The 18,850-nt window shown below is 43.5% G+C and overlaps 1 protein-coding gene across 10 annotated transcripts in view; it reads left to right on the forward strand.

The window, feature by feature from the left end:
* Window positions 1-18,850, forward strand: part of GOLGB1 (golgin B1) — a 127,681-nt gene that overhangs the window by 70,474 nt on the left and 38,357 nt on the right. For all 10 annotated transcript variants that reach the window (XR_010599982.1, XR_010599987.1, XR_006176791.2 and 7 more), the window contains one exon: window positions 461-2,411. Coding sequence is in view for 7 of the 10 variants with exons in the window: in XM_005310833.4 (XP_005310890.2) it covers window positions 461-2,411 (1,951 nt within the window). In the remaining 3 variants the exon portion in view is untranslated. The remainder of the gene's footprint in view (window positions 1-460; window positions 2,412-18,850) is intronic.

Below are 18,850 nucleotides of genomic sequence, written 5' to 3' on the forward strand. Positions count from 1 at the left end.
TAGGGGTGCTGCCGCACCCCCTGGCTTGAAGTGGTTTCCATCATATCCAGAGTTTACAATTTGGTTCAATGGCTCTCAGAACCCCTACTATACAAATTGATCCAGCACCATTGATCTTGGTGCATGCACACACAATAGAGGAGAATGTGAGCTGATAGGCACCCCGTCTCTATTCTTCCTCTGCCTCCCTGCCACTCATCCCCATGTCCCCTCCCCAGTGTCTCTCCCCAATTCCTATCCCCTACCCCCATTTGTGGGTGATAGGGGAGAGAGGTGCTCTCGTGCTCCCATGAGGCACACCAGACTTCAAGGAAGTCCAAGTAACTGTGGATTTTAGAGTAGTTAGTCAAACTCTAAACCTTAAGTCTGGTAGATCTTGCAGTCTGCTATAAGGGATACAAATTTGGATATTGGGATATGTTGTAGATTTGTTTGTAATAGTCTACTGTCTGTTTTTCAGGCTGGAACACAACAAACAGGATTGGGAGTCTGAGTCTCAGAGAGTGATTCAGCAGCATCAAAAGATGTCTGACATGCTGCAGGAGGAAAACAAAGGGCTCATGTCTCAGTTAGAAGAGTATCAGAGACTGTATACAGACTCTCAAAATGAACTGCAGAAGCTGGATGCAGAAATCAAGTGCCTCAGAGACCAGCTTGCTGATTTGCATAACTCCTGCACTAAGTCTGAGGTAGCAAGAGAAGAAATGGAAAGTATGGTCAAGCAACAAGAGGCCAGCATCCAGAACTGTAAATTCAACTGTGAGCAGCTTGAGGCTGACCTGCAGGCCTCCAAGGACCTGACAAACAAGCTGCACAAAGAAATTGGTGCCAAAGATCAGAAGATTATCAGTCTACTGTCTGCGAAGGAGGAAGCAGTCATGACTGTTGTATCTGAGTTACAGCAGCAACACGGTGAAGAGGTTAAAAAGCTGGAGGACAGGCTGGGCAAGAAGGAAGAAGAGAAAGTGGCATTGGAAAATGAGAAAGAGAAAGCACTGGACAAGCTTAATCATCTCATGGAAACAATGAAGCTAACCAGAGAGGAAAGTAAGCAGCAGAAGGCGCAGCTGGCTTCCTTCACCAAATGCATGTCTTCTCTGCAGGATGACAGAGACCGCGTGCTGAGAGACTATAAACAGCTGGAAGAGCGTCATCTTGTTATAATCCTGGAGAAAGACCAGTTGATTCAAGAGGCTGCTGCGGAGAACAACAAGCTCAAAGAGGAAATTCGAAGCTTCCATAGCCGGATGGATGACCTCAACTCTGAAAATGCCAAACTGGATGCAGAACTCGTGCGGTATAGGGAGGACCTGAACCAGGTGATTTCAATAAAGGATTCCCAGCAAAAGCAACTCCTCAAAACACAGCTTCAGCGAATCCAAGTGCTGGAAAATGAAAAGGTCAACATAGAAGGGCATCTGAAGGAGTCTGAGCATGCTGTGGAAGATCTCAGGCAGTGTGTGGAAGCCCTGAAAGAGGACAAACAAAGCATGTCCAAAGAGATTGAGAACATGACATTCTCTCTCTCTCAGATTCAGAGCGAGATGACAGCTTTACGTGAAGGTAGACTCATTGTGGAGCTGGAGACACAATTAAAAGATCGGGAGAAGGAGGTGCAAGAGCTGAGCGGTAAGCTTGCTCTCACACACAAGAGGATAGCAGAACTAGAGGAGGAACTGGTCCATGTCCAAAGGAATGCAGCCAAGAAGGTGGGAGAGGCTGAGGACAAACTTAAGAATGAACTGAAGCACCTACATCATGATGCAGGGGTAATGCGAAATGAAACTGAAACAGCAGAAGAGAGGGTAGTAGAGCTGGCAAGGGACCTGATGGAAATGGAACAGAAACTTCTTACAGTCACAGAGGAAAACAAAGATCTGAGAGCCCAAATTCAGTCTTTTGGGAAGTCCATGAGCTCTCTCCAGGATAGCTGGGACCAAACCAATGAAGAGCTTCAGGTGCTGGGAAAGAAATACTCTGCAGACTTAGAGAAGCAGCAGTGTCTAGTGCAGAGCCTCCAGAAGGAGATGGCTCAATTACAGGAAGAGCAGCACTCCACTGCCAGAGAGAGAGAGACTCTGATGTCTGAATTAACAGCCCTGAAGAACGCTGATGATAAAAAAGGCCTGTTATTTCAGCTTGAGGAACTTAACCGGCAGCTCAGAGTCAAAGATGAAGAGCTTTTCCGCTTGTCTTTGGAACTGGAGGAGTCCTCCAGCCAGGTAAAATCCTTCTCTAGGGCCATGGCAAGCCTGCAGGATGAGAGAGACCGTCTGTTGAGTGAATTGAACAAAGCACATAAGGTGGAAGAAGTGAAGCAGCAGACAGCAGTGAACTCTTCCACCAGCCCTGCAGAAGTTCAGAGCCTGAAGAAGGCATTGTCCTCCTTACAGGATGACAGAGACAGACTGGTAAGTTCTCTTTCCCCCTCTCCCACCTTCAGGAATGTTGGCGGTAAAATTCCTAATGTTTCATTAGGGCTTCTCTTTAGAATTTTCCTTAAAACCCATGAGATCTAGGTCTGATATTTTAAATGTAAAAACATACAGCTGCTTCTTGTATACCATTGTTGTAACTCCATTGTTAACTTTAAGATAACTTCCATAATAAACTTGATTTTCAAACATAGACTCATAAAAATTAGAGGTGGGGAAACCTTGTCAACTTGCCCAGCCCATATCCTGAGGGCCAGTTCAGCACATCATAGTTTTTGATTCAATCTAATTTTAGAAGTTCCAAACAATGCCCCTTTCTTTGGGAAACCATTGCACAACTTCATACCCCGTTTCCCCAGACCTCAATCTGAATCCCATGTTTGTCTCATCTACCTGTTTCCTCTTGCTCCAAAGCCTGTCACTTTGCATATGTATATGAAATAAGAAGGGAAAATTAAGGCTGAATATCAGGAGTGTCTTCCTGACAGTAAGGTCGTCGTCATCATTTAACATCAAGGCGTAGAGGCACACCATGGGGTCCAACCTTGTTGATGTCTCTAGGCACTATTGCCATACAAATGTTAAATGATAATGACAACCTTACTGTCAGGAAGACTTTTTCCTCATATTATTCATTATTATTTTTTGCTTTTTAGTTCATTCAGTTAGTCCAAGTTACAACCCCTGTACCACACTAGATAACTCCTCCCTTCTTTGGTGTTTACATGTTTGTAGACTATTCTGTCTCCCCCTCAGTTGCTGCTTTGCCAAGCTTCTACCTACATTGCTCTTTTAATCTTTCCTCTTGATTTAATTTGTTGTCTTTCTGGTACACAGTGCTACCCAGAATTGAACACACTAGCTGGAGAGTCTGTTACCTCAGTAAGCAGTCTGTGTGTCCACAGTATGCAGATTCTGGGACTATAATGTGTTACCTGAGGAGGTTGGTTGTCAGAGTCAAATTTCAAAAAAAGACTAATTTTTCCTCTGTAAAATATTTCCTCGGCAAAAGTTACTCAACATTTTTCCAGCAAAGTATTTGGGAATATTTACTTGTCCTGTAAAGGGTTGGTTTGTGAAATTCAGAGACTACATTTTATCAGTAGAGTGTAAAATAGAGGACTCAATCTATTCTTAAACTATATCCATAATACTGCCTCATGCAGAGCAGATGTCTTAGCACTACTTTTCACTTACCACAGTGCCTTTCTTGGCAGTCTCCCAAAGTGTTTTGGAGACTAGTACAGGGGGTTCCAAAACCCAATCCATGTTTTGTGAATTGCGTTGCTTGTTTTTGTGTACACATCCTTGAAATTTTGCATCTGCTTGTGTATCTCCTTGTTGGATATTCTTAGATGTACGATGATGGATGTGGCATGAATACCTGAATAGAGTAGAACAGAATTAGATAGAAGTTATCACAAGATCCATTGAAGCTTCTGTGCCTCAATTTTGCTTCCAGATCTTTATAGCACGAGGATACAAAAAATTCTGTAAAAGATCTGGTGTCTCTGCCTATTGGCCACTGATCCAGATGCCTTCCCTCACACTTACGGTATGCCCTGGATGAGATTATACAGTAGAACCTCAGAGTTGCAAACACCTCGGGCATGGAGGTTGTTCATAACTCTGAAATGGTTGTAACTCTGAACAAAACGTTATGGTGGTTGTTTCAATAATTTCAACTGAACATTGACTTAATACAGCTTTGAAACTTTATTATGGAGAAGAAAAATGCTGTTTTTAACTATCTTAATTTAAATGAAACAAGCACAGAAACAGTTTCCTTACTTTGTCATTTTTTTTGTCTCTGCTGCTGCCTGATTGTGTACTTCCGGTTCCAAATATGGTGTGTGGTTGACTGGTCAGTTCATAACACTGGTGTTTATAACTCTGAGGTTCTACTGTATAAACAGATACTCTAGTCCAGGGTTCTCAACTTTGCTCATAATGTGAGCCACATCTTCAAAGAGTGTCTCTCATGAACTCCCATTCACATTTACATAACATCCCTATAGCAATAACTTCAAGTGACAGTAGGAAAATGTTTAAATGTATTTTAGCAGAAAACAAGGAAGGGCCAGTATCATATATACACACTTGTAAAGTTGTAGCCAGTTATATATAAAAAACTTGATGCTTTTTTTTAAAGAAAAAGTTTCACAAAGCTGAAAACAACTACTGGGAAGAATAATTTAAACAAAAATCTTATGATAGTTAGGAATTGTTTAAAAACACTTTACTAGCTACACAAAAATCTACAACTGAGAAAGAAGGCCATGCTTAAAAGACCAGCGTGGCTTAGAAGGGAGGTGAAGGCCACTATAAAATATATATATATATATATAATATATATATATATATAAAAAATGGGAAAGTTAATTGTTGTTAATATAAATAAGTTAGAAATTGTGTAAAAAAAAAAAAAAAAATTGATAAAGGAAGTGTACAGGATTGGGCCCTATCTTACAGCGCTCTCTTCTGGCTGGACTCATGCTTGTGCTTGTGCTAGCTGAACCCACTACCTCCCTGGGGAAATTCTGCCTGGGCCCTCTCACAGAATCCAGGGAAGGTAGTTTCTGGGCAGATTAAGTACTGTGGGTTTTATTTTAAGACTTCTTAGTGGAAATAGGATCAAAGCTTCAGAGGTTCAACCTGTACAGACTTTGAAGAGAAAGTCCCTTTCTCCAAGTCTGTCCCTCATCCCATGAGTTCATCAACCCAACAATTCCTGGTTCTTACCTCAGAGACGTTTTGTTAACAGGACTTTCCCCAATCTCCCTTCTGTCCATTGGTTTCTTGGCACCACTCCTCCCAGCAATTGCTCCAGCCTCTGGCTAAGTGTTGCAATCCCCTTCCATGTCCTGCTTCTCCTTCTATGAGAATCAGCCAGTTAAAATTGCAGGTCTTTCCCCAGGTGCACGGGTTGGGCTAATTAGCCCGCCAGCTGCAGGCCTCTGATCCCAGAGGAATGGTATCACTTATGCCTTCACAGGAAGCAAAAGAACACGAGAGATCTATGGCTAGTGGATTTAAGGATCATAAGAAGGAGTTTAAGTATATTATAAACAAAGAAAATCCCAACACTGGTAATGGTCCATTACTGGATGGAAATGATAGAATTATCAATAATAATGCAGAAAAAAGAGAAGTGTCCAATAAATATTTTTATTCTGTATTTGGGGGGAAAATGATATAATCCTATCTTATGATAATGGGTGATGAAAGACTTTCTATTCCACTAATATGGTATGGGTCTGCTGCTCAGTGGAGAAGGTGAATTGGTAATGGAAGATGATAGGAAGGCAGAGTTGCTCAGTGCCTGTTTTGCTTCAGTCTTCTCACAAAAAATAATGTGATGGATGACTAGCGAAGTTAACGTAGACACTAAGGGGTAAGGGATATAGATTGGAATAAGTAAAGAACATGTCAGAGATCTTCTGACCAATTTGAATGAATTCAAATCAGCGGGGCCAGATGCTATTCACCTGAGGGTACTGAAGGATTTCGCTGAAGAAATCTGAGTCAGTGGCAATAATATTACAAACTCGTGGATGACAGGATAGGTCCCAGAAGACTGGAGAAGGGCTAACATGGTGCCCATCTTTAAAAAGGGGGGAAAGGAGGAGGTGGGGAACTATAGATCAGTCAACCTGACTTTGATACCTGGGAAGCAGTGTATAAAACATTCAATTTGCAAATACCTGGAGGATGAAGGGATAATCACAAGCAGCCAGCATGGATTTACCAAGAACAAATCATGCCAAACCAGCTTGATTTCCTTCTTTGACAGGGTAACTAATGTAGTGGATGGGGGAATGTGGTGAACATATACCTGGACGTCAACAAGGCTTTAGACACAGTCCCACATGACATTCTGATAAGTAAGCTGGAGAAATGTGGGCTTGGTGGAACTACCATTAAGTGGATACATAATTGGTTAAACAACTACAAACAAAGAGTCACTATCAATGGAATGATGTTGGTTTGGAGGGAGGTCTCAAGTTGAGTTCCACAGGGATCTGTTTTGGGTCCAGTGTTTAATATCTTTATTAATGACGTGGATGTAGGTATAAAGAGCGAACGGATCAAATCTGCAGATGAGACAAAGCGGGGGGGGGGGGGGGTGTTGCTAATACTTTGGAGGATGGAGCTAAAATTCAGAGGGATCTTGATAAATTGGACAACTGGGGTATAGACAACAAAATGAAATTCAGCAAAGACAAATGTAAGGTGCTGCATTTAGGGAAGAAAAGCCAAATGCAAAAATACAGAAAACTGGGTTGGCGGCAGCAGCACTGCTGAGAAGGATCTGGGACTTGTGGTGGATCACAACCTCAATATGAATCAACAATGTGATGATGTTGCAAAAAAGCAAATTCAATTTTAGATTGCATTAACGGAGACATTACTGCTCTATTGGGCGTTGGGTAGGCCTCAGCTGAGGTACTGTGTCCACTTTTGGTCACCAATGTATAGAAAGGATGTAGAAAAACTGGAAAGGATTCAGAGATGAGCAACAAAGATGATCAAAGGAATGAAATAAGAACATAAGAATGGCCATACTGGATCAGACCAAAGTTCTATCTAGCCCAGTATCCTGTCTTCAGACAGTGGCCAATGCTTGGTGCCCCAGAGGGAATTAACTGAACAGGTAATCATGAAGTGATTCAGTAGCTATTATCCATTCCCAGCTTCTGGCAAATAGAGGCTAGGGACATTTCAGGGCATGGTTTTGCATCCCTGCCCATCCTGGCAAATAGCCATTGAGGACCTATCCTCCATGATGCAAGCCATATGAGCAAAGGCTGAAGGAACTGGGTATGTTTAGTTTGCAAAAGAGGAGATTAAGGAGGCTATGATAGCAGTCTTCAAATACTTTAAAGGCTGCCATAAAAAAGATAGAGAAAAGTTGTTCTCTTTTGCCACAGAGGGCAGGACGAGAGGCAGTTGGTTCAAACTACAGCATAGCAGATTTAGATTAAATCTCAGGGGAAACTTCCTAACTGTAAGAACAGTAGGACAATGGAACAGACTGCCTAGGGAGGTTGTGGAAGCTCCTTCACTGAAGGTTTTCAAAAGGAGTCTGTATAGCCATGTGTTTCGGATAGTTTAGAGACAACAAATCCTGCATCTTGGGAGGGGATTAGACTATATGACCCTTCTAACCCTGTGATTCTGTGAATATCTCAGGAAGATGTTAAACAGCAGCTGCTAAAGTTAAACATGTTTAAATCAGCAGGTTGAGGAGCTCACTGGACCCTAATGTTAATATTCACTACCTTTGGAACAGTGGGGAAGTTCCAGAAGACTGAAGGAAAGCTAATGTGTCAGTATTTAAAGCGGGTAAATGGGATGACTTGGGTCATTCTAGGCCTATTAGCTGGACATCGATCCTTTTATTAAAAAAAAAAAAAAAAAGGCAGAGGGTAATATAACGAATGTAAATCAACATGGGTTTATGGAAAATAGATCCTGTCAAACTAACCTGATATTATTTTTATGATATGTTTGGTTGATAAAGGTAATAATGTTGATGTAATAGACCTCTGTAAAGCATTTGACTTGGTACCACATAACATTTTGATTAAAAAACTAGAATGTTATAAAATTAGTATGGCATACATTACATGGATTAATTGCTGGCTAAATGACAGGTCTTGAAATGTTACTGTAAATGGGAACTAATCCATTGATATTGTGCTTTTCTAGGGGGGTTCCACAGGAATCAGTTTTGGCCCTATATTATTTAACATTTTTATCAATGACCTGGAAGAAAACAAAATCATTAACAATGTAATTTTCAGATGACCTAAAGATTGGGGGAGTGGTAAATAATGAAGAGGACAGATCATTGATACACAATGATCTGGATCTGTTGCTAAGCTGAATGCAAGCAAACAATACGCATTTTAATACTACAAAATGTAATGTATATATCTAGGAACAAAGAATGTAGGCCATACATACAGGATGGGGGACTCTATCCTGGGAAGCAGTGACTCTGAAAGAGTTGAGGGTTGTGGTAGATAATCAGGTGAACATGAGCTCCCAGTGCAACTTGGTAGCCAAAAGGGCTAATCCTAGAAATTTAGGGCAGGAAAGTTGTGCAAGAGGTCATATAATAAAATCATAGAAGATTAGGCTTGGAAGAGACCTCAGGAGGTCATCTAGTCCAACCCCCTGCTCAAAGCAAGACCAACATCCCAACCAGGGCTTTGTCAAGCCGGGCCTAAAAAATCTATAAGGGTGGAGATTCCACCACCTCCTTATGTAACCCATTCCAGTGCTTCACCACCCTCCTAGTGAAATAGTGTTTCGTAATATCCAACCTAGACCTCCCCCACTGCAACTTGAGACCATTGCTGCTTGTTCTGTCATCTGCCACCACTGAGAACAGCCTAGCTCCATCCTTTTTGGAACCCCCCTTCGGGTGGTTGAAGGCTGCTATCAAATCCCCCCTCACTCTTCTCTTCTGCAAACTAAACAAGCCCAGATCCCTCAGCCTCTCCTCGTAAGTCATGTGCCCCAGCCCCCTGATCATTTTCGTTGCCCTCCGCTGGACTCTCTCCAATTTGTCCACATCCTTTCTGTAGTTGGGGGCCCAAAACTGGACACACAACTCCAGATATGGCCTCACCAGAGCCAAATAGAGGGAAATAATCACTTCCCTCAATCTGCTGGCAATGCTCCTACTAATGCAGCCCCATATGCCATTAGCCTTCTTGGCAACAAGGGCACACTGCTGACTCATATCCAGCTTCTCATCCTCTGTAATCCCCAGGTCCTTTTCTGCAGAACTGCTGCTTAGCCAGTCGGTCCCCAGCCTGTAGCGGTGCATGGGATTCTTCCGTCCTAAGTGCAGGACTCTGCACTTGTCCTTGTTGAACCTCATCAGATTTCTTTTGGCTCAATCCTCCAATTTGTTTAGGTCACTCTGGACCCTATCCCTACCCTCCAGCATATCTACCTCTCCCCGCAGCTTCGTGTCATCTGCGAACTTGCTGAGGGTGCAATCTGTCCCATCATCCAGATCATTAATAAAGATGTTGAACAGTCCTTATTGTCCCTTTGCCTGTGCTCAGGCAGGATTCACTATACCTAGGCCATCTCTGATAGATTTATAAAAAGTAACAGAGAGTCCTGTGGCACTGTGACAATGCGGTCCTGGCGGAACCCAACTGAGAGTGCCAACTCAGGACAAATTGCTCAAATAGGGCAGTTACAGCCCAAGGCTGGGGTTTTTTTCACCTCTAAGGCAAACCAAACCAGCCAGACTAAGAGGACTTCAGTCTCACCCCACTGGCTAACTGCAAGTCTTACAAGCAATCTCCTTAGATACTCCAGTTTCCCAGTATTACCACCAGTACCACTCGTTATGGGGACAAATGGTTATGAAAACCAATACCCCAGTAAAAGAAAAAGGTTCTCCTGATCCCAAAGGACCAAGCCCCAGACCCAGGTCAATATACAAATCAGATCTTACCCACAAATCACGCTGTTGCCAATCCTTTAGAATCTAAAATCTAAAGGTTTATTCATAAAAGGAAAAAGATAGAGATGAGAGTTAGAATTGGTTAAATGGAATCAATTACATACAGTAATGGCAAAGTTTTTGGTTCAGGCTTGCAGCAGCGATGGAATAAACTGCAGGTTCAAATTAAGTCTCTGGAATACATCCCCCGCTGGGATGGGTCCTCAGTCCTTTGTTCAAAGCTTCAGCTTGTAGCAAAGTTCCTCCAGAGGTAAGAAGCAGGATTGAAGACAAGATGGAGATCAGGCATTAGCCTTATATAGTCTTTTCCAGGTGTAAGATCACCTCTTTGTTCTTACTGTGGAAAATTACAGCAACATGGAGTCTGGAGTCACATGGGCCAGTCCCTGCATACTTTGCTGAGGTACAAGGCGTATCTGCCTTCTCTCAATGGGTCCATTGTATAGCTGATGGTCCTTAATGGGCCATCAAGCAGGCTAGGCAGAGCTAATCTCAGCTTGTCTGGGATGTCACCCAGAAGCATAGCATAAGTTTGCCATACAGACAGTATAGAGCCAATATTCATAACTTCAACTACAAAACTGATACACACATATAGACAGCATAATCATAACCAGTAAACCATAACCTTGTCCTAGACACCCCATTTGACCCCCTTTATACAAGATTTGGGTGCCACTACAGGACCTTGGTTGCAACAATGATCTATATGGTCCCAGTTTATGTCAATAACGTCACACCCCCAACGCAAAATTGATGCAGGAAGGGATGACACAAACATCACTGACTGCATCCCAAGAGCTCCCCATCCTGGGTTCTGTCTTACTACAGCTAGTATTGGGTTAGAAGCCATACCAGTGTATAACAGAAATGGTTCATCAAAGTCATGTTCAATAACATGATTGAACCTCTTTACAAACTCAAGGTAACACTTAGTTAGAACAATAGTGGATTGGATCTGCTTTGGCAGCATGGTTCCTGTATGTGCCATGTGATCTTGCCAAGAGCTAAAGAAAACTGCTACTTTATCCATACAAGCTCGGGCCAATGTTTGGAACCCAATTAACATCGCATAAATGCAGATATTAATGTTCTTCATAGTCCAGGAATCTTGGCATTTAGCCATGAAAGCAATATGGTAGTGTGCCTCAGTCTTCCTTTTTATACAGCACATTAGGTCTGGAATGTCCTTTCCCCTGTGAAAAGTTCCCATATTGTTTATATGCATTGCCTGTGAAACCCCAGTGTAACAAGGCCTTTTAACATAACGTGTGTTTTTATGTATTCCTTTTAACATGTTCAATGAATTCTCCAAAAGATTAGGCACATTGTATATTTTTACCGTTTGTGGCAATAGCAACACATTAATTACAAAATTTAGCAATAACAACAAGTTCATTGCAAGTGTCCATCTACAGTCATGTTTGTCATGCCACCCCTTTGGCTCAATACCATTGGAGTTTGGGCATTTTAGGGTCAACCTGTGGCTTCCCTTTGCAAAATTTAGTTTTCTCTTTCCTCCTTGTCCTGCAGGATCAAACCCTGATTTTTCTTGCTTAACAGAATTCACTGGCTGATGGGGTGGGCCCTCTTTGCTAACAGCTATTAGCAAGTTCTTCCTTTCCCAGCCAGGCAAGTAATTTGCACTACCCCAGACCAGAGCCAGTCCACCAGTTTTTATATTTGTAACTGCTATCATCTCCAAGGCTGGACTCTGTCTTAAAGAGATACCACACAAATCCAAAGAGTCTGCGGGTGAGAGTTTGCTTCCTCTCCCCCGCATCCTCAAGCATTTAGCCATAAAACTGCTCTGCTCTGACACATCAGTAACCAAATCTGTCCTCAAACCCTGAAGCACAAACTGCTCATTTAAAGAATCAGAAAGGAGACATTCCTGTTCCAACACCATTGTCTTCCCAACAAGTTGGCCCCACACAGCCACTTGGTTATAGGGATGCCTCAATTCCTTAACAACTTTTACTTCCTCTGAGACCTTCTTAAAGCTACCCACACTGGATCTTTTACAAGGAAAGTTAGTGGATCCCTTCACAACAGACAATTTTTGGCTGCTAGGAACTGAAACTTTCTTGATTAAATCACTCTCACACCCTTCAATTGCAGGGAACTGCTTGCACCGAGTACCATGAGGATTCCTTTCTCCAGGAGCTTTTCTAAGCAGCAATTCACCCCTCACAGAAATTCTGCTCTTACCCTCTTCACCTAGGGCTTGCTCTAAAGGCACACTTTCCTGAGCAACAACAGACTCTGTCTGGATCTTACTTATATTTAGGATCACCTTTGGCCCATCAGGCAGATCTCTACACAATCCCCTTTCAGGCGAACCCATAGACTTCCTAGATAAAAGGTTAGAAATACTTCCCTTCTTTTTGCCACACACAAGCTTAGGAATTTTTTTCCTTTTTGCTACAAGTTGTTAAACTGTCCGTAGGTAACACAACCAAATTACCTTTCTGCTCTCCTTGTGCCCTGGCTAGGGTATCACCCTGATCAGACAGAGTTGTTACACCCTTTTCCAACCACACATGAGCAACAGGCAAAATACAAGCACCAGAACTGTTTGGTCTCTGGGATTTTGCTAAGCCACTAACTGGATGCAACCTAGTTACGGGGCCATTCTCCCCAGCAGATGCAAACTTAGGACCATTCCCTTCCTGGGCTTTGGTTGAATCCAGAACCAACTCTGAGACAACTAAATTACTCTCAGCCATCACAGGCCGAAAGGCACCTTCTGTCTGCTCCACAGACAAAAAAGAGTTGGAGACGCATTTTCCTTTACTAGACATACTGTTTGGGATTTCATTTTCCTTGTCCCAGCACACCGGGCTGTTCACAGACAACTGCTTGGAGACTGGGGTAGCTTCCTCCATAGGCAAGTCAACACCCCTGACAGACACAGGCACATTTCCTTCACTGTCACTATTCTTCGCACAGGAAACAGATAAGGTATAGGGGCACCCATCTTCCACTCTCCTTGCCTTTCCAAACTGCTGACTAGATAAAGCCATCAGCTCACAAGACTGCCTAGGCTCATCCAAAATCTCCTTGTTCTCCTCTCCCTTCGCTTGATCTAATTCCAGATTTACTTCTGAGACATTAGATAGACATTCAGAAACTTCATTCACAGCCAAACAGCTACTTTCCAAAGACAAACTTTTGGAGAAACCCTCCATAGGCACAACCTTAGGATCAATTCTCTCTTGTGCCTGGTTTGTATTAACTTGACTGACCATAGCTTTAATATCATTTCCAATCATAATATCCTTAGGGATTATGTCTTTTACTCCCACAACCATGGTGCCCTCCAATCCCTTCCATTTCAGGTGGATTTTAGCCAAAGGCACCCTGACAAAATACTTAGATAAGGCTACAACAGTTACATCTTCACCTGGCAAATAATCTTCCTTCCTGACCAGACTTGCTTTAACCAGAGTAATATCTGCTGCGGTGTCCCTCCATGCCATACACCTCACTCCATTCACTTCTGCACTGCTAATAAACTCTGCATTATTTCCCCCGTATTTAGCTTTAATGTGAGTTTTAAGGTCAAATCCTTCAGAGACAACAGAAACAGCATTTGCACACAGGGCACCAATGCTGGGCTCTGTGTGGCTTGCCTGTGAGTTTACAACAACAGGGTTAGCATTGGCCGTGGCATTTGGGGTTGCTGGTTTTGGGCTGCCCTTCAGTGTCGGGCAGTCTGGTCTCATGTGGCCCAGCATACCACAGCGATAGCATGTAACCTGCTGGGGATGTGAGTTCCTACCCTCCGGGCCCCCTTGAACTCCTTTAGAAGAGTCAGGTTTATTTTTAAATCCTTCCCTCCTCTTGAACTGGGGAGAATGGTGATCAGTTTTCCCCGGGGTTTTACACCCTTCTCGAGCCCTGTTTTGGGTATGGGCATCAGCAATCTCTGCTGCCCGTAGGACTGACTCAGGGTCCCTGTTACACACAGCTGCTCTCACATTGTCAGGCACAATGTCTAAGAACTGTTCCAAAGTTATTAAATCCAGCAGTTTTTCAAAACTCCCATGAACCTTGGCTCCCATAACCCACTTTTTAACAAAACCCATTAGCTTATGAGCACATTCTACAAAAGTACAATCCTTAGGCATTTTAAACTCTCTAAACTTAACTCTGTAAGATTCAGGAGTAACCTTGAATCGCCTTAACACAGAATCCTTAAACCGCTCATAATTTAATGCTTCTTGTTCCCCCAAGTCATTAAACACCTTCCTGGCTTTTCCAGTCAGTCTGGTTAGCAGGACAGGCATTCGCTGACCCTCAGGGATCTGGTACAGATTGCAGAGGCGTTCAAAGGTAGACAAAAACTCCTCTATATCCTCAGTATCATTGTAAATGGGACACATCCTTTCCCAGTTTTTCTCATGGCGGGGGGGAAGTGGAGTACCAGGTGGGGATGACTTTCTCCGCTCTTTCATTACTTGGAGCTGAAGTCTGGCCGTCTCCTGTTCCATCCTGTGAGTCTCCTGCTCAGCAGCGAGCAGCTCTAGACGCCCCTTACGGGCTCTCTCTTCTCTCTCATCAGCCTCCTTCTTTCTTTGATCAGCTTCTTTCTCTCTCTCAGCAGCCTCTTTCTCTCTCTCTCTTTCTAACTCTGCTATTTTGTGCTTCTCCAGCAATCGAAGATCTGCTAGCTTTTGTTCATGCTCAAATTGCAGTTTACTTGTCACCCTTTGCATCCTAATTTTTTCTGCCTCTTCTGCAGCCTCAGGTAAGGGCTGTGCTCTTGCCCCCTGATCACTGGCTATTAGCAGATTTCTCAATTCTTCCTTTGTAGCTTTCTTTCTAAAGCTTATCCTCTTTTCTGAACACAAATTTTCCAGGGCTTTTTTCCCAAGTCCCTCATATGCTCTTTGCTCAGCCATTGCAGCAGCTCTTTAACCAACAAAACTCTCAATCCCAAAATTCAAATTTGGATAGCGTGGGGTTCTGACCCAAAGCTTAATTGACCTGGTTCTGTGGATCCAAGCACGACTACGCCACTGTGACAATGCGGTCCTGGCGGAACCCAACTGAGAGTGCCAACTCAGGACAAATTGCTCAAATAGGGCAGTTACAGCCCAAGGCTGGGGTTTTTTCCACCTCTAAGGCAAACCAAACCAGCCAGACTAAGAGGACTTCAGTCTCACCCCACTGGCTAACTGCAAGTCTCACAAGCAATCTCCTTAGATACTCCAGTTTCCCAGTATTACCACCAGTACCACTCGTTATGGGGACAAATGGTTATGAAAACCAATACCCCAGTAAAAGAAAAAGGTTCTCCTGATCCCAAAGGACCAAGTCCCAGACCCAGGTCAATATACAAATCAGATCTTACCCACAAATCACGCTGTTGCCAATCCTTTAGAATCTAAAATCTAAAGGTTTATTCATAAAAGGAAAAAGATAGAGATGAGAGTTAGAATTGGTTAAATGGAATCAATTACATACAGTAATGGCAAAGTTTTGGGTACATACAAGATTTGGGTGCCACTACAGGACCTTGGTTGCAACAATGATCTATATGGTCCCAGTTTATGTCAATAACGTCACAGGCACCTTTAAGACTAACAGATGTATCGGAGCATAAGCTTTCGTGGGTGAATGCCCACTTCATCAGATGCATCTGACGAAAGCTTATGCTCCAGTACATCTGTTAGTCTTAAAGGTGTCACAGGACTCTCTGTTGCTTTTTACAGATCCAGACTAACACGGCTACCCCTCTGATACTTGACACCTGATAGATTTAGCTAACCTGTTATTAAAAACCTCCAATGATGGGGATTCCACAACATCCTAGTAACCTGTTCCAGTACTTAACTATCCTTGTAATATCTAACCTAAGTCTCCCTTGCTGCAAATTAAGCCATTTACTTCTTGTCCTACCCTCTGTGGACATGGAGAGCAATTGATTACCATCCTCTTTATAACAAACTTTTACATACTTGAAGATTATTATAATTTTTCTTCTCTAGAATAAACATGCCTAGTTATTTCAACCTTTCCTCATAGGTCATGTTTTCTAAGCTTCTTATCTTATCAAAAAAATTGACACACACTCCAGTTTCTCAACATCTTTCTTAGTGTGATGCCCAAAACTGGACACAGTACTCCACGTGAGGCCTCACCAATGCCAAGTAGAGTGGAACAATTACCTCCCATGTCTTAATACGACATTCCTGTTAATAAGTCCCAGAATGACATTTGCATTATTCTCAACAGCATCATCACTGCTGACTCATATTCATTATAACTCCCAGCTTCTTTTCTGCAGTACTGTTGCCTAGTCAGTTATTCTTCTTCAAGGAATGTCCCTGTGGGTGCTCCACTTTAGGTGTCTGTGCGCCCTGTGCCTAAAATCAGAGACACCATCATGGTCTTGTGCCACTCGAGGCAGTTACATAGCACTGTGCGACCAACTGTCCCTCAGTTCCTTCTTTACTGCCTTTGGCTTGAGTTGGAACAACTTAGCAGCACCTCATTTACCCTTAGAAAACATAGCTTGTAGTAGTTAGTTATCAGGGTTACTACCCTTACTTCTTTATTCTTTATCCAAAAAGAAATTATTCTCCTCTATAATAGATCTCATAACCTTGGGTTTAGCAGGCCAGTGTTCAAACCACTGAGCTATCCCTATCCCCTTAGAGTAGGAAGATAAGTTACAATCCTTCCAAGTTACTACTCCCTTTTAGCAAAAACTGTGTCTCTCCAGCATGCCTGGATCACCCGGCTTTAAACACTGTCTGACTTGCAGACTATCAATTCTGATCTCGGATGGACACACACACTGCATCCACTGTCTCGGTGAGACTCGCATTCCCCAAAAGTGCCCACGCTGCTGAAACTTTACGGCTAGAACAAGGAAGGTGAGAGACCTCCAGTTAAAACTTTTGATGGTGAAGAAATGCTTGAGACCCGCCTCAGACCCCGAGTCAAGGACCCCTCTGAGCCAATGGTCACCATTAGCAGCCTTTGACAGAGGTCCTGCCTCAACAGCCTCCATAAAAGAGCGTGTACCTAAAAAAGCCACACACAAAACAGAATCAGTCTTTGCTTCGCTGGGAATCCACTAAGAAAAAACAATCGCCTCCTAACAAGTACTCCTCAGTGCCATTGGCACTGAGTACATCGGACTCTGAGGCACCAGGTCCCTCTGGCACTGTGAGCATTCAGAGAGCAAAAGACCCGAAGTGGGCAAGCTCTGTGTCTCAGAGGGCAAACTTATGCCCTCGGCACCAGTATACATGGAGCTGAAGAGGCGCTCAGCACTGAGCAGCAAAATGGTGCCACCTGCGGTACCTACCCAACACGGCACAAGACCTGCAGCATCGACTTTTGTAGATCATACGCCTGCACTGCCAGCAATGCCAACTCTGGCACCGACGGTCCCGGTGCTACATCAGTTATTGCAACATACAGACCTGATGGTCATCTCAACCCCGGAATCTCCACTCCTCGGTACTGATGGTACTCCAACTTGATTGGTACTGAGCCGACTGACTACTTCACTGTGGTCAGCTCCCACTCTTTCCAGTGACTATGAAGATGAGGATGAAAGAGTGATTTTATACACCTCATCGCTCCTCACCCAAACCTGGACCATCACACTGGCTGGAATACCCCCCTACTGCAGATGCACATACCTGGTTTGGGGACCTATGGGCTCTAGCAGCCATGCCATTCCAACCTAACTAGCTATACTGGGATCCGTGGGCATTATACAGGGCTCAACATTGGAGGGCCCCTAGCCCATCAAGATCAAGAGCGCCACAATCACCATCACCACCTCATAGAATCATAGAATATAAGGGTTGGAAGGGACCTCAGGATGTCATCTAGTCCAACCCCCTGCTCAAAGCAGGACCAATTCCCAACTAAATCATCCCAGCCAGGGCTTTGTCAAGCCAGGCCTTAAAAACCTCCAAGGAAGGAGATTCCACCACCTCCCTAGGTAACGCATTCCAGTGCTTCACCACCCTCCTAGTGAAATAGTGTTTCCTAATATCCAACCTAGACCTCCCCCACTGGAACTTGAGACCATTTCTCCTTGTTCTGTCATCTGCCACCACTGAGAACAGCTGAGCTCCATCCTCTTTGGAACCCCCCTTCAGGTAGTTGAAAGCAGCTATCAAATCCCCCCTCATTCTTCTCTTCTGGAGACTAAACAATCCCAGTTCCCTCAGCCTCTCCTCATAAGTCATGTGCTCCAGACCCCTAATCATTTTTGTTGCCCTCCCCCACCGCCCTCAGAGACACAGGAAGAAATGACTGAGGAAACGGAAGGAAATCTCAGATCAGGAAGCCTCACCACCGCCTAACTTGTCATCTTTGTCACCAGACAAAACGATAATGCCCCCACCTCCCACCACAGGGGATGACTTCAAGTAGTTCCAGGAACTCTTTAAAAGGGTGGCAGAGTCACTGGACGTATTCCTCGAAGAGGTGCTGGAGTCACAACATAAACTGTTAGACATACTCTAGACATCGACCTAAACAAAGATTGAGCTACTGATCAATGATGCTATTATGGAGCCTGCCAAAACCATCTGGCAGACACCCGCAACTGCAACACCATCGTGCAAAAGATAGGACAGAAAGTACTACATAGCATCTACGGGAGCAGAATTTTTGTTTACACACCCCACACCAAACTCCTTGGTAGTGGAGGCAGTAAATGAGAGGGGGAAACAGCACCACACCAGAGCAACCCCATGAGACAAAGACTAGAAGAGGCTAGACCTCTTCGGTCTCAAGACATATTCTTCTGCCACATTACAATTTCATATAGCAAATTACAAGGCTTTACTGGACAAATGTACTCTCAAAGTTTTCTCAAAAATGTCAGAATTTATTGACCATTTACCTGAGGATAAAAAAGAACAGTTCAAGGCTAATATCA

The sequence above is a fragment of the Chrysemys picta genome, chromosome 1, assembly GCF_011386835.1.
Source record: "Chrysemys picta bellii isolate R12L10 chromosome 1, ASM1138683v2, whole genome shotgun sequence".
Lineage (NCBI taxonomy): Eukaryota > Metazoa > Chordata > Testudines > Emydidae > Chrysemys > Chrysemys picta.